The following is a 15705-nucleotide window of genomic DNA, read 5'->3' as shown; positions in this document are numbered from 1 at the left end:
TGCACATAGACCAAGGTGAGTGACACAGGCTCTTTAGAGCCTCTAGTTATACTACGCTACTAGGCGATGGGGGCATTAAGTGTTACCCTTGATTGTTCTTCCTTCCATTTTTCTGTCTTTCCATCCATCTGTCTGTCCCATTTTTGCCTCCGCACTCTAACTTAAGTTTGCCTCATGCAAATTTTATGAGACTCATACATAATGCTAAGTATCGCAACACCCAAACCCTGTTTGAATTTGGTGAGTGATTGACGGTTATAGAGTTAAGCCCCTTTTTAAACTTGGAAAATTGCAAAGCTTGAGCGATGGCATTCGTGTCCTCAGACACATTCTCCTTTGATTTTTTTTAGCATTTATTGTTTTGTTTTTTTTAAGTTTTGATGTTTTACCTTTTACATTTAGGGGTTGTACCCTTTTACCTTTCCTTAAGCTTTATTTTTGTATTTTAATTTATATCTTTTTAGCTATGAACCAAGATCATCTTCTTCACCAGTTGCACAGTTTATTGGAGTAGAATGCTTCTCAGAAAACATTAAAAAATTTAGTTATAGTGAGTATTGATGAATACAAGGTCCTTATTTTATTAAAGGGGTCACTATTTTTAGTCCCCTACCGATGAAATTTGAAGGGGACTTTAGGTTTGCCTGTCTGTCTGTCCATCCGTCAGTCCGGCAAATCAGTTTTCTACATGCTTGGAGAAATTGATTTGATATTTGGTGCATTGTTTTATCATGACAAGTTACAGATCAAGTTCGAATTTTGTTTTGGTCTGATGATTGTTGACTTTGAAAATTCACATAAATAATCAGTTTACGGGACATATTATGGTATATCGTTGTCCGTCTGTCTGTCGTCAACATGTCGGACAATAACTCAAAAACGCATGAAACTTTGATGAATTGTTTATATCTATTGATGTTAGCTCCCTTTCGATTTTTATAAATTTTAGATGTTTAGTTTCTGAGTTTTGGGGTTTTTTTTCATTAAAAAAGGGGGATTTTCTAGTTTTCGGACATTAACTCAAAAACACTTTCACCATTTTGCAAGAAACTTTGGTGAATTGTTTATATTTATTGACATGAGCTCCCTTTTAATTTTTATAAATTTTAGATTTTACGTTTCCGAGTTATGGGGTTTTTATTCATTAAAAAAAGGGGATTTTCCATTTTTTTCGGACAATAACTCAAAAATGCTTTCAGCAATTTTCATGAAACTTTGCCCTATTGACGTAAGCTCCCTTTCGATTTTTATAAATTTTAGATTTTATTTTTCGGAATTATGTGATTTTATTCATAAAAAAGGGGATTTTCCAGTTTTCTTACAATGCTTTGAGCAGTTATCATGAAACTTTGGTGACTGGTTTATATCTATTAAGATAACCTCCCTTTATTTTTCATGAATTTCTGATATGACATTGAGAATTTATTGAACTTTATTCTATGAAAAAGCTACAGGCGTATCATGCGCTCATGGCGCAGCTGTTTTTTTTTTTCCATCATGCTTGAAGATATTGACTTGAAAATTGGTATATAGTTTTATCATAACAAGTTACAAATCAAGTTCAAATTTAGTTCCAGTCTGATGATTTTGTGCAGAGTTATGGTCCTTGGACTTTTAAAATTCACTTATATCAGTTTTCAACACTTTTTTTCGTCAAAATTAAATCAACATCACTGGAAGTATTGTTAAACACCACCAAAAGTAACCAACCCAAAAAAATTTATCTCTAGTGTTGGATATATATACTGCTTTTACTTTTTTGTCTTGTGCTGTTTTGTGAACTATGGATATAATGTTGATATAAACAATATGTAAGTATTTTATGGCAAGGTTTAGCAAGTTAATCAATCATGACCTAATTAAGCAATCAAGACAGAATCATGGAGCATGTGAAAAATAAGTGGTGTAACCGAGCAATGTTTATTTTGTTAATTTTTTATAGTTTCCATGCGTTCACATTTCTTAAATAAACTTTCTAACAACAGTCTTCAAATTATTTTGAGTATTCATTTTTTCCCGCCATCTTAATCAATTAATACTTTCTTAGTACTGTCCACATTTTTTTCCTTCTCTTTCATCACAGCTTTTCCCTACCACTTTCACTGTGAAATTCTAATCAGAGGGGTCATGGTTACTAAGGTCACTGCATAATGGAAAATCTGTAGGTGAATTAGAGTACAGGAAGACAATAATATAATAGCAGTGCATTTGGATAAGATAAAGAATTTCCTTGTAAAAGAAAGTCTTATGTACATGTGTTTCATAGTAAAGCTTGGCTATTCAAGTATATAAAACATATGCAACTTTTATTTTAAAACTTAAATAAAGGATCATACTAATTTAAATATTTTTTTCAGAAATAATTCATGAAGGTAAAAGCAGGTTTATTGGCATAGGAGTTGCTCCCAGGGATTATGCGCCCAACAGAATGCCAGGATGGAACCCAACCTCATATGGATACCATGCTGATGATGGAGGGTAAACACTTATTGTTTGGGTGTGAATTAGTTTCCTTGAAAGGTCAAGATAGGTCATAATTAATGCATTTTAGGACATCTGATTTCAACTAACTGATTTTTAAACATCTACTCACTAAATGGATGGCATACTGCAATCACCTTGTCAGTTTATCCCTTTGTTCATATGTTCCATTATTATTATTATACCCCAACTCTTAAGAATCTAAGTTTACTTTAACCTCTCAAGTGAATCCATCTTACCCCGATTCCAACCCTCACTGAGCCAGGGTTAAACTCGGGTAAGCATTGAATGACCTCAAACCGATCATATTTTCTCATTCTTTTATGCTTGGTCAGGACCTTACCCTAGAGTTACTTAGAGTTGTTCCGAATAGCAACTCGAGTGCGTTCATATTATACTCTTGAAACTCTGAAGTCAACTCTAGAGTTTTAAGCGAACTTGGCCTAAGAGTAGTGATTAAATAGCATTTACCTGGTCTGGCCATTTTTCAGTTCCTCCTTTCACAGCTCCATTTCATCAATATATTTCCATCACATTTTACACATGTACTTCTGAACAGAATGAGTACATATTTACTCAGCAGCTTGAGAGTGATGAGTTGTAATTTGTGAGCAGTTTTTGGATTTATCAGACACCTACGTCTTGTTTGCGGATACTTTGAATTTTTATGTCCCACTTAGGGGCATTATGTTTTTTCGGTCTGTGCTTCCGTTCATCTGTCTGTCCCCGCTTCAGGTTAAAGTTTTTTGTCAAGGTAGTTTTTGATGAAGTTGAAGTCCAATCAACTTGAAACTTAGTACACATGTTCCCTATGATATGATCTTTCTGATTTTAATGCCAAATTAGGGTTTTGACCCGAATTTCACGGTCCACTGAACATAGAACATGATAGTGCGTATGGGGCATCTATGTACAATGGACACATTCTTGGTCAATATGTGTTAAGTGTTTTGATTAAGTGTATACCTCAGATATTATCAATGATCAATTGAAAATATTCTGCATAGGAATCAATTATATGCACATGAACAGGTCCTTCCTACAGATTTCATAATTTTTTCCATTAAGTTAACCATAGAAGAGTTCATTGTCTATTCATAGTAAAAAGATTGATTCCTATATTATTGCAGAAGAGAAAATTTTTTATATAGATATAAGAAGATGTGGTATGAGTGCCAATGAGACACTCTCCATCCAAGTCCCAACTTGTAAAAGTAAACCATTATAGGTCAAAGCACGGTCTTCAACATGGAGCCTTGGCTCACACCAAACAGCAAGTTAAAAAGGGCCCCAAAAATGACTAGTGTAAAACCATTCAAACAGGAAACCCAATGGTCTAATCTATATAAAAAACGAAAAAATACTTATGAACCACATCAACAAACGACAACCAATGAACATCAGGTTCCTGACTTAGGACAGGTGCAAACAAATGCAGCAGGTTTGAATATTTTAATAGGTACCAACCTTCACCCTTATCTGAAACAATAGTGTAACATCACAACATAGAAAGACACACTATAAAATATCAATTGAAATGGCTTAACTCAATCACAAGACATATTAACACAAACAAGTGAACATTCACTGAACGAATGAATTTGATCTATGACACAATGTAAATACAAAATCAATTAAATAAGGGTAATATGTTATCTTTTGCTATATCAAATGGAAGATTGTGGAATCCACCAATATTTATAATGTCAAATCTTAAATTATTTGTTTACAGAGTCTATACAGGGAAAAGTTCATCCAATACAAAATTTGCCAGGTGTTACAAAGGTGACATAATGTCTGTGTATTGTGATACTGAAGCCAAAGATATCAAATTTTACAAGAATGATAAAATGGTAACTTTACTTTTCTGTTTCCTTGTTTGAACATCACTTTTCTTTTTTAGCATATGTTGCATTAAATATTTTGCAAGAACAATTTTCTTTTCTGAAACAACACATCATGATACAAATTTATGGAAGGATACTAAAGACTCCTCTGTATTCCGATTCAAAGTTAAGCCTATTTCTGATAGCAATTAAAAATGTCCTTTCCTAGATTTAGGTTTAGAAATAAACTAATACTGTGAAGAAAAAAAAATCCTGGATTAAGAGGAAGTATACTTTTGTGGATATCTGATTATGTGGTTTTGCCAATGACGACTTGCAAATGTATATACCGTAGAAAGGCTTGTATAGTTCGCAATGATACATAGTCCGCACCCCCTTCTCCCCACGAAATTTTAGGTAAAAAAACTTTTTGTAACTGTTAGAAAAGGTCTAATGAAACTCCGGTAATTTCAAATCCTGTGCGGTCGTTTGCGGTATTTCCTTGGAAAAACCTGTTTTCCATCATCAAACAGAAGCTGAAACTGCTTGTTAATGATTCTAGAACGCTTCATGATTGTTAAAATAAGTTTAATTTACTTAAAAAACAAATTAGAAACTTGTGTATGTTTAAACAGGAAGTTTAAAAAGCACGTGTAAAAGAAGAAATTAACCGGTGAGAGTCGAAATCCGTACATAACAGATATCACTATAATACGACTTTGAAAGTAAAACAGTTCCATCCTTTTGTAAAACAGTCTTTAATATATATATCACATTAATGTTGAAGGGTCTTAAGCTAATACAAACCATATTAGTCAGTATGAAACACCAAAACGGAACGAACAATAACCGATTTCGTTTTGTAGTTTACAAATTCTAAGCTGGTTTACGGTTGTCTTTTTCACTATGTTTGTATCGTTTCAATCGAGCAGATACCAGTTTATTTCAACCAATGCATTGAAAAGAAACGAGAAATTTGTAATGAAAGGTTTAGTTTTTATATTTATCAGTATTAATTTGATATTGAATAGAAATAACTTATTAATATGGATGAGTTAAAATTATTAGTTTGAAAAATGATAAGAGCGCCCTCTACAATAGAAATAACAAAGATGGCGGAACGTAAACAAACCACCTCGACCGCGAAATTGAAATTTTTCTCTTATTTCTTGCTTATTGTACTCTATAGTCCGCACCCCGTCTGGAAGGTCCAATTTTGGAGAATAAAACCGCGGACTATACAAGCCTTTCTACGGGTACACCAATTCCACCAAAGTTGGTAACCCACAAAAAATAATGAATCCACTGTGCCAGGAATTTCAATAATATACAGTGGATTCATTTATTTTTGTGGGTATCAATTTTCGTGGATTGCTGAAAACTTGCATATTCGTGTTTATTTGATTTCGTGGTTTTGCCAATCTCTGTTTACAAAGCCTATTGAAAATTTGTTATTTGTTGAACATTTGAATTCGTGATTCACCTGTACCCACGAAACCCACGAAAATTGGTATCCAACGATTAATAATGAATCCACAGTAAGTCTCTTAAAGTTGGTGCTGATTTCACAAATTAACCTTTCAGTTGAACTATTTTAGACTTTTATTTAAAGTTTGTGAACCTAAATCACAGGATTTGATCTCCCTATTGTAATTCATTAGATCGTTAATGTCAGCTTATCAGAAAGGGAGCAATTAAAGGATTTAATTTTAATTACTATTCAATAGTTTTTTTTTATTTAGAAACTTTCAGTGGTAATTATAAAATTTATCAGTACTAGAAATTAGTTATTTTGAACTTAATGTTTGTAAAACTATTTTCTATAGATATACAAAGTACCAGAAGAATCAATCACTGTACCAATAAATGGATTTTTCCCCATGGTGTCTCTCCATTCAACCGGAGAATGTGTAAAACTATTGGAGAAAGAACCATGGACACTTCGATCGAATCGTGTAAGTGCCCTAAAGTTTAATATTGTGATGAGATCAAAATTCTGTTAAGAAAAGGTTTACCAGACAATTCAGCAAAAAATATTGAAAGGTTTTTCGAGATATTTAATTTTTAAAAAATGGTGGGAAAAGGTTGACGTGGACTTTTACTTTATATTTGCATTGGTATCATTTGGTTCTCAAATCAAAAGAAAACAAAACAAAAGTCTGCTTAAATTTTTGGTAAATGACCTTTAATGAGCTATTGAAGTCTTATATGAAAAGAAAAATGGGTGTTATTGGACAAAATATTTTACCCTCTATCGTAGGAAAAATACCAAGGAGTCCGAACTTCTGACTAAAATTCCTAAACCTCACCTAAGTACATCCTTGAGTTCCAGTTTGGTTAATTTTGTAAGATGATAGTTTTTGATGAGATTTGAATTGACCTGATCAGTTGCAAGCTTGGGGGGACCACATACTACATGGCAGGGACTAGCCTGTCAATGCTGAGGCTGTAAGTTCTAATACCGTACCTGCCAGGTGCACTCCACCCCAATCTTAATTGACTAAGATTGTCAGTTTTCCTACCGAAGGTAGGTGGTTCTCCAGGCACTCCAGCTTCCTCCACCAATAAAACTGAGGGCCAAAAAAATAGCACAATAGTGCTGAACGTGTTGTTAAACATTTATCAATCTATGTAGAGTTAAAGACACTTAAAAAAATGATTCTGTTATCTCAAGTCAGCCTTTTTCTCAAAGAGAGTTTGTAACAGATGCTTGGTCAGACAAGTTTTAAAAACAGGTTATACAGAAAGACTTCATGCCTGATAAGTTTAAATCAAATTCTGATTATTATATCAGTGCCAAACAGATCTAAATTTACAAAATTTTTGTATTACAAGTTCTAAAGGAATAATTTTATGAAGGGTAAAATATTTGAAGGAATAACTTTATGAAGGGTAACATATCTGAAGGAATAACTTTATGAAGGGTTAAAAAATGGTTCTGAAAATCCATCAAATCTCAAAATTGGTATTATAGCACTATTTTCACTGAATGTGATTAATACAAAGTATTCATTAAACTTCTCATTTACCTCACATGTCCTTTGAGAAAGACAATATTGGCAAAATAAGCATTTTTGATAAATTCTCTTGTCACATTTCTATTTCAGACTTTCAGTAATTCATGGAAATGGAGCTATGACTCTTACAAGTATGGAAACATGTGGATAAGGTAAAATGGCTATTTTGAAAAAAAGATTTTCTCAGACAAATTTATGTTTCATGCAGTTTATGTTGTCCAATCACATTATATATAGCAAAATTGATTTACTATGGGTTGTGTTTAAAGATTTTCCTCTAATTTTTTTAATCACAGATACAAAAGAAACTTACTTGTCCTATCTAAGACAGATAGATTATAAATTATAAAACATGCTTTTATACGACCGCAAAAAATTTTTTGGGATTGTATAATGGTCTGCGTCGTCGTCCGAAGACACATTTGTTCCTGGACAATAACTTTAGTTTAAGTGAATGGATCTCTATGGAATTTTTTTAGAAGGTTCAATACTACAAAAGGAAGGTTTGGATTGATTTTAGGGATGATGGTCCCAACCGTTTAGGAATTAGGGGCCCAAAAGAAGCATTTATCTAGTTTCTGGACAATAACTTGTGTATAAGTATTTCAATTGCTCTGAAATTGTACCACAATGTTTAATACCACAAGTAGAAGGTTGGGATTTATTTAAAGGGTACTGGGGCAAACAGTTTAGGAATAAAGGGCCAAAAAGGGGCCAAAAACAAGCATTTTTCTAGTTTCCAGACAATAACTTGTGTGTAAGTGTATGGATCTCTCAGAAATTGTACCACAAGGTTCCATATAACAAAGGGAAGGCTGGGATTGAGTTTGGGGTTAATTTTCCCAAACATGTAGGACTTTGGGGCCAAAAAAGGGCCAAAAATAAGCATATTTTTAGTTTCGAGACAATAACTTGTGTTTAAGTGTATGGATCTCTCTGAAATTATACTACAAGATTCCATACTACAAAGGAAAGGCTGGGATTGAGTGTTGGGGTTATTGCTCCAAGGGGGGTTTCAATAAGTTGGGGGGGGGGGGATTTTTTGTTTACAATTTTATTAAAGGATTCATATTTTTTTTTCAAAATTTTTCAAATTTCGAATTTTTGAAAAGTTTCAAGAAGAAATCTTCAATTGCACAGTATTGCGCAATAGATTTGTAAGATCTTTGACCACATTTATTTTATGTCAAAAATTTGATCACAATCCAAATTCAGACAGTATCAAGCTTGAATATTGTGTCCAAATTTGCCCAACTGTTCAGGGTCCGACCTCTGCGGTCGTATCAGGCTGCGCTCAACGAAGCATTTTATTTCATCTGTATCTGTAGTTTTCATAGATGTCTTGATGTTTTTGAAGGTATATGAAAAATAAAACTTATATTTTTGGGAACATTTTTTGTCCAGCTTCGACAAAGTTGAAAAAGCAAGACTTAAGCATGGAGTTTGGTAGCAGCAACGTCAACAATGTATTAGTTTGTGATTAGGTCAGTTTATGGAAAACCACTAGTGGTTGGTCAATGATATTTAGTATGCAGTTGTATAAGCATTAGCACACCTTATTTCATTGCAGATTATTTGGCCCCTAGCTCCCCCTCAGTCATCTATTTTTTAGGTCAGTTTATGGAGAGCCACTAGTGGTATATTAATGGTTTTTGGTATGCAGTTGTTTTAGCATTGGGGCGACTCTTTTCCATGGAGATTATTTTGCCTCGCCCCCTCAGTCATGGTCTATTAACTTTGAAACTTTTGCTTAATTGACATCTGGGACATACATTTATCTATTAGTCCCAGGTTTACATGTTTAAGTTTGTGATTATGTCAGTTAAAGTGGAACCATTAGTGAAAGGTCAATGATATTGGTTATGCAGATATATAAGCATTGGCATATCTCATTTTCTCGGAGATTATTTGGCTTCTCTCAGTCATGGTCTGTTGACTGAGTATTTTGCATAGTTTACATGATAAAGTTTGTGATAAGTTCATCGTAAGATGAACCACTAATTTTAGTCAATAATATTTGATATGCAGTTGTTAAGCATTTGCAATTCTCATTTTCAATGAGATTATATGGCCCTGCCCTATCATCATCATGATTCATTGCATAGATAAATTTTGTGTTTAGGTTAGTTTAAAGGGAATCACTTATGAAAAGCCATACATATCTCAATGTCAACAGTTTCGTTTCTTTTCTGTTTTCATGTAGTCCAAGAAAGAATTTATTAATGACAGCGAAAGACAAAACAGATTTTCTAACCGGATGGGTTATACTACATAATCCTACCAAAGGACTCATAGGATATCAGGTAATTAAAACTATTTCACAATCTAAAGGGTAATTTCCTTATCATATCTCAACTAACACCTAGAAATTGAAAATGATCGTTCCTGAGTGAGCTAAAAAAAAAGCATTGATTTTTTTGGGCATAGGATAATAAAAACAGACACATAAGATTCAATATTTCAGTTTTCTAGCTTTTGCAAGTTATGTCCTTTATAATTTCAAGCTCACCAAGTTAATGCTATCAAATTTGACTTTTTGATCTTCGTGTTCTTCCTATTTTTATGCCCCCACCTCTAGATGAATGGGACATAAAGTTTTACCCCTGTCAGTCTGTGTGTTCGTACATCCCAAAATTGGTTTTTGTTTTGCTTTTATCAAATGTCATGAAACTTATTCACAATGCTGATTACCACCAAACACAGGTCTAATTCAAATGTGGGTGGTGTCACTTTAACTGTTCTAGAGTTATGTCCCTTTATAAATGGAAAAATTGCTGAATTTGCCTTTTCCACACTCTAACTTTAGTTTACCTTAACCAAATGCCATGAAACTTATACATAATGCTTATTATAACCAATCACAGATTAATTTTGGCTGAAGTCACTTTCACAGTTCCAGAGTTATGTCCCGAAATAGCAAACATTGTTATATTTGCTGTTTATGCACTCTTAACTTTACTTTACCTAAACCAAATGCCATGAAACTTATACACAATTCTTATTACAACCAATCACAGATTAAGTTGGGCTGAAGTCACTTTGACAGTTCTAGAGTTATGTCCCTTTATAAACATTGTTATATTTGCCGTTTATGCACTCTTAACTTTAATTTGCCTCAACCAAATGTTATGAAACTCATACATAATGCTTATTACCACCAATTTCAGATCAAAATATGGGTGGCACCACTCTCACCGTCCTTTTATAAATTAAATAAAATGCTGAATTTGCTGTATGTTTACAAGCAGGGGCATCTTTGCCACATGGACACATTCTTCTTTTATTATATTAAAGTGTTTTATTTTAACTTGTTTTTTTTGGCTTTCCAGATTAATCCCGGAGTACTTCTAGAATCTATAGAAATTGGATCACTTGGGCCAAATGAATCTCTTCCTTTACACTTGAAAAGAAATAGTATGTATGACATGTAATTTTATTGTCAAGCCTGCGACTTTTGTCGCAGAAAGCTCGACATAATGATAGTGATCTGGCAGCAGCTACGGCGGCGGCGGTGGCATTAGATAACTTCTTAAAAGCTTTATATTTTAGAAGGTGGAAGATCTGGATGCTTCATACTTTGTATATGGATGGCTCATGTTAAGAAGTTTCCGTCAGTCACATGTCCAATGTCCTTGACCTCATTTTCATGGTTCAGTGACTACTTGAAAAAAAAATTAAGATTTTTTGTAATGTTAAATTCTCTCTTATAATAAGTAATAGAATAACTATATTTGGTATGTGCATACCTTGCAAGGTCCTCATGCCCGTCAGACAGTTTTCACTTGACCTCGACCTCATTTCATGGATCAGTGAACAAGGTTAAGTTTTGGTGGTCAAGTCCATATCTCGGATACTATAAGCAATAGGTCTAGTATATTCAGTGTATGGAAGGACTGTAAGGTGTACATGTCTAACTGGCAGGTGTCATCTGACCTTGACCTCATTTTCATGGTTCAGTGGTTATAGTTAAGTTTTTGTGTTTTGGTCTGTTTTTCTTATACTTTATGCAATAGGTCTACTATATTTGGTGTATGGAATGATTGTAAGGTGTACATGTCTAGCTGGCAGGTGTCATCTGACCTTGACCTTATTTTCATGGTTCAGTGGTCAAAGTTAAGTTTTTGAGTTTTGGTCTTTTTTTCTAATACTATATGCAATAGTTCAACTATATTTGGTGTATGGAAATATTTTATGATCTATATGTCAGTCACGCAGGTTTTATTTGACCTTGACCTCATTTTCATGGTTCATTGCTCAGTGTTAAGTTTTTGTGTTTTGGTCTGTTTTTCTTAAACTATAAGCAATAGGTCAACTATATTTGTTGTATGAAAGAATTGTTAGCTGTACATGCCTGCCTAGCATGGTTCATCTGACCTTGACCTCATTTTCATGGTTCATTGGTCAATGTCTAGTTTACTTGGTTAATGTTAAGTTTATGTGACAGTTGTAATAAAGCTTTATATTTAGGACTATCAACATAATATCAATGATTAGTAAAGAAGGCGAGACATTTCAGCGTGTACACTCTTGTTATGATAAAGCTGGTCAAAATGTGTATTTGACCAATACTGGTGTTCATTTAACCCTTTCATATAAACATTGGGCAATAACTCAACATGTATTTGATATCAATGTATTTTTCATACGTTCCTCAGATTAATAAGAAAAAGATTTTACTAATTACAGAATAATATTGTGTTTACACTGACTACATGTGAAACTACCCGAGTGCACTTTGTCTTCAATTGAGGCTACTGTTTCCTATAGTCAATACTTAACATAACAGTATTTTTAACATTATACTGACAGTCAATTTTAAATAACAAGTAGACTATTAAAACCAACTGTACTGACTATTTTATTCAGCTCTGCCTACTCAAATGAGCATACTATTAATTGACAGGTTGAAATCCAACTTTTAACAACAACTGTGCAACTATGGAGCAGTGGAAGGCTTTTCCTGAAATAATTTATGTTATGTTTATTTCAAAATCAAAAATTTTTATTGTCAAAGAACACTCTTACAGAAATTGTAATAATTCTCTTTGTCTTTATTGATTTCTATTCTTGTCTTATAGATCGATGGCATATGATAGGGTTGGCCTCTTGTTAATACAGTGGTAATTCCCCTTTTCAGAAGCTAAAGGACTATGGGTATTCTCATTGTGAAAATAACGTTTCGTCATTGGTTGAATTTCCATTGTTCAGAACGTTTTAAACCAATCACAACATTTTGGTGTATGTTTTTGAAAATATTACCCAGAATTCATTAGATTCTGAATAGGCAAATTGGAAGAAAAATTATGCTCTGCTGTTACAAACATCAGCTTAAATTGACAAAATATTTGATAATGAGATCTTTAACAGTTTTAAAAGCTAGTCACAAGAACAGAAAATTTGTTGTTGAAATCTCTGAATGTATAAAAAGAAATATTTGCAAGGCTTCTTGTATTATTCAGGGACCCAATGCATAATCTATATAATTGTCTTTTTTTTCATTAAGCTCCAGAAGATGAAGAAGTAGTGATTGAATGGATTGCAATAAATAAGATCAAAGATTATAGTATTGATGATATAAAACAACTATTTACTGAGGCTCACGAAAACAGAAAGTATAGTCACAAGTATGTCACTGCCAAGGATCTGGAAATTTTTTCACACAATTTCGGTCATTTTGAGATGATTGAAAAGTTGGTGCCCCTTTTCAAATTGTCGATGTCAAACTAGATTCATATCATAGCATCAACCAACTTGAATTGCTGTTTCATTGCATTTACTAAGTAAATTTCTTACCATTTTTCTAATAACCCTCAAGAACAGATAAGGGAAAGCAACAGTTTAAAATTGAAATGATTTTAAGGACTCAAAATAGTTAATTTCTCAGACATTGCTACCATTTCTTTTGATTTGACGAAATTAAAACCGGAAGTTTTGCAATAATATTAAAGTACTGATAATTCCGGATTCATTTCCGGGATTTTGTTTATCAAATTGACAGGAAATCACTTACTTTTTAATTTTATTACCTTTAAAAGTGTTTGAATATAACAGATAATAGTTGCACTCGTTTACTTTAGCATGAAATCAGTTTGCATTTTATGATTAAATTTTTAATTGCTGAAGACAATTTCATGCATGCGTATTACATAAAGCACATGTGTTACTTGTGAAAAAAACACTTTTTTCTACATAAATTGAATTTAAGGTTTAATTTTTAAATCAGAATTGATGATTGTCTTTACTGAAAAGTAATTAAATAATGTATACACTTGTCAGGGAATTTTAATTGCTTTAAGATATTATTCTGAGCTTGTGATCAATGTCAGGTGTGAATTAAAAAAAAAACACAGGTAAAAAGTAATTAGCGATCATTAGCCAATGTTCCCGGAGGCATTGATATAGTTATTAGGAGGGCCCTCAGGATTATCAAACTATACTGCAGTGGCAGTTTTATTACAGGAAAGGGATTATAAACAAAAACAAGTGATCACAAGTGCAAAATGGCGATTAAGAAATCCGATTTCAAACATTGAGTCAATGAAATGACCAAAATTATTTCTGTTAAACAATAAAATTTGTCCTAAATCCCAATTACTCGTTTAAGACATATAGCTTTCAGTTTAGGACATGACTGGCAAATATGACCGTTTCCGGACCTTCGGTCACTGCTACTAATTAATAAGATTTACTGATTCATGTGGCAAAAAAAAAAAACCAGCTATTTCTTGATGCTTATGACAACAGAAAACAATTGTTACAAGCAGGTTACTATTTATTTTTCAACAACCAAATTTGTTACCAATTAGAAATGTACATGTTTGTGGATAAGCTTGTAAATCTAAGGACTAAGTGATAAGTGAGTCATTAAAAGTCAAATTTATTTCAACATGTTGTAATTTGTTTTTGTATAGGTTAAAAGTGAAAAAAGACGGGAAAGCTTCAAGTACAGAAACCTTACCAACATTTAGTGAGACTGAAGATATTGTGAGTAGTGGTGTTTTAAATGTCATTTGACATACTGTAAACCAACTAATTTTTGCGAGTGATTTTAATATTTTCGTGACGTTCGGGAGTAGAAAAGTAACGCAAATTTAAATACTCAAGAATATGTAAAACTTGGATTTTCCTTTAAGGGATCATAGATTTATTCTTACGAGAAAGCCCTGAGCATGCTTGGAGGATGCTCGGAGCTTTTCAGTAGGCTCTTCTCAGCAGTTAATGTGACAATAATTATCATGATCCATTAAGATGTCAATCAAATCTATAGCACTTTTATAATAAGGAAAGTAGAGCATTATAGAGGAAGCTCCATTAACACCTGTGTAAACATCTGGTCTATTCAAACAAATCTTGCATTAATTTTACAAAACTATAAAATAGATGAGAAATTCTTCAATATTACTGTACAATGCTTGGTATCAAGTCTTCACAGGAAGAAAATGATTTCAAAACATTTTCTTAATAATTATCATTCTTTTTCAATACACATGATATAAAAATACACTCAAATTTTATATTTGAAATATAGATATATTTTAAATTTATACTATATAAAATGAAATATAAAAGTCATCAAAGACGCAAACTATGGTTATTGATTTATAACCATAATACCAAAACATAGTACATTCAGTTTCATACGAAAAAGGGTTGATCTTTTTTATATTCCATTTAATTTGACAGTTGTTTGAAATAAATCCTCCATTTCATTGCAGAAAATTTTTTTGAGACGCAAACATGTTTCTTGGGTGTTTCAAAGCAATAAAAATATATTATATTCTACAGGGAAAAAAGGGGGATGGAATTTGATTGGTTAACTTCTGGTGATGTTTACTTTCTTATATGCACTGAAAAGTTATGCTATATTTTCACTGTAGTACAGGACATTTATTTATGTCAAGTATTTCTTTATTTAAAACATAGATAAATTCTGCACATTTTTTTGAAATATAACAATCATGACAATTAAACAAAGACTCATAGGGGGAAAATAATTTTACTCATGCCAAGTATTTCTTTATTTAAAACAAAACTAAATCTGCACAATTAAAATAAAATGCCAAGTAAAGAGAGACGTACTAGAGGGAAAACAATGGTGGTATTACCCCCTCAAACCAGGCATCCACTAATGAATTAAAACTTTTCTTAAAGTAGCCATAATTTTCTATAAAAGAACTTAGTTTGCTATTTAAAAAAAACATATTACCATTGTTTAGTTAGGGGCATTACTTAAACAAGTAATTTTCAAAATTACCTATACAAGTTATGTTGAAAACAAGGCTGTTTCAAATATTACTTCTATATCATGAATAAGTAACTTCTGTTAATATTATTTTTATAGGTGTTCATTCATACAGGTTTTACTAGCTTTAACAAATTTT

General features: G+C 32.6%; 1 protein-coding gene across 1 annotated transcript in view; it reads left to right on the top strand.

Moving 5' to 3' along the window:
• Positions 1-15705, top strand: part of LOC127716353 (uncharacterized) — a 133449-nt gene that overhangs the window by 52101 nt on the left and 65643 nt on the right. The window contains exons 20-28 of the mRNA XM_052222524.1: positions 465-550; positions 2358-2478; positions 4214-4334; positions 6134-6262; positions 7415-7476; positions 9528-9627; positions 10654-10738; positions 12828-12948; positions 14236-14308. Coding sequence (XP_052078484.1) covers positions 465-550; positions 2358-2478; positions 4214-4334; positions 6134-6262; positions 7415-7476; positions 9528-9627; positions 10654-10738; positions 12828-12948; positions 14236-14308 — 898 coding nt within the window. The remainder of the gene's footprint in view (positions 1-464; positions 551-2357; positions 2479-4213; positions 4335-6133; positions 6263-7414; positions 7477-9527; positions 9628-10653; positions 10739-12827; positions 12949-14235; positions 14309-15705) is intronic.

Source organism: Mytilus californianus, unplaced genomic scaffold, assembly GCF_021869535.1.
Source record: "Mytilus californianus isolate M0D057914Y unplaced genomic scaffold, xbMytCali1.0.p SCAF_9, whole genome shotgun sequence".
Classification (NCBI taxonomy): Eukaryota; Metazoa; Mollusca; class Bivalvia; order Mytilida; family Mytilidae; genus Mytilus; species Mytilus californianus.
The sequence above is the reverse complement of the archived record's forward strand: the minus strand, read 5'-3'. Positions and strand labels throughout refer to the sequence as shown.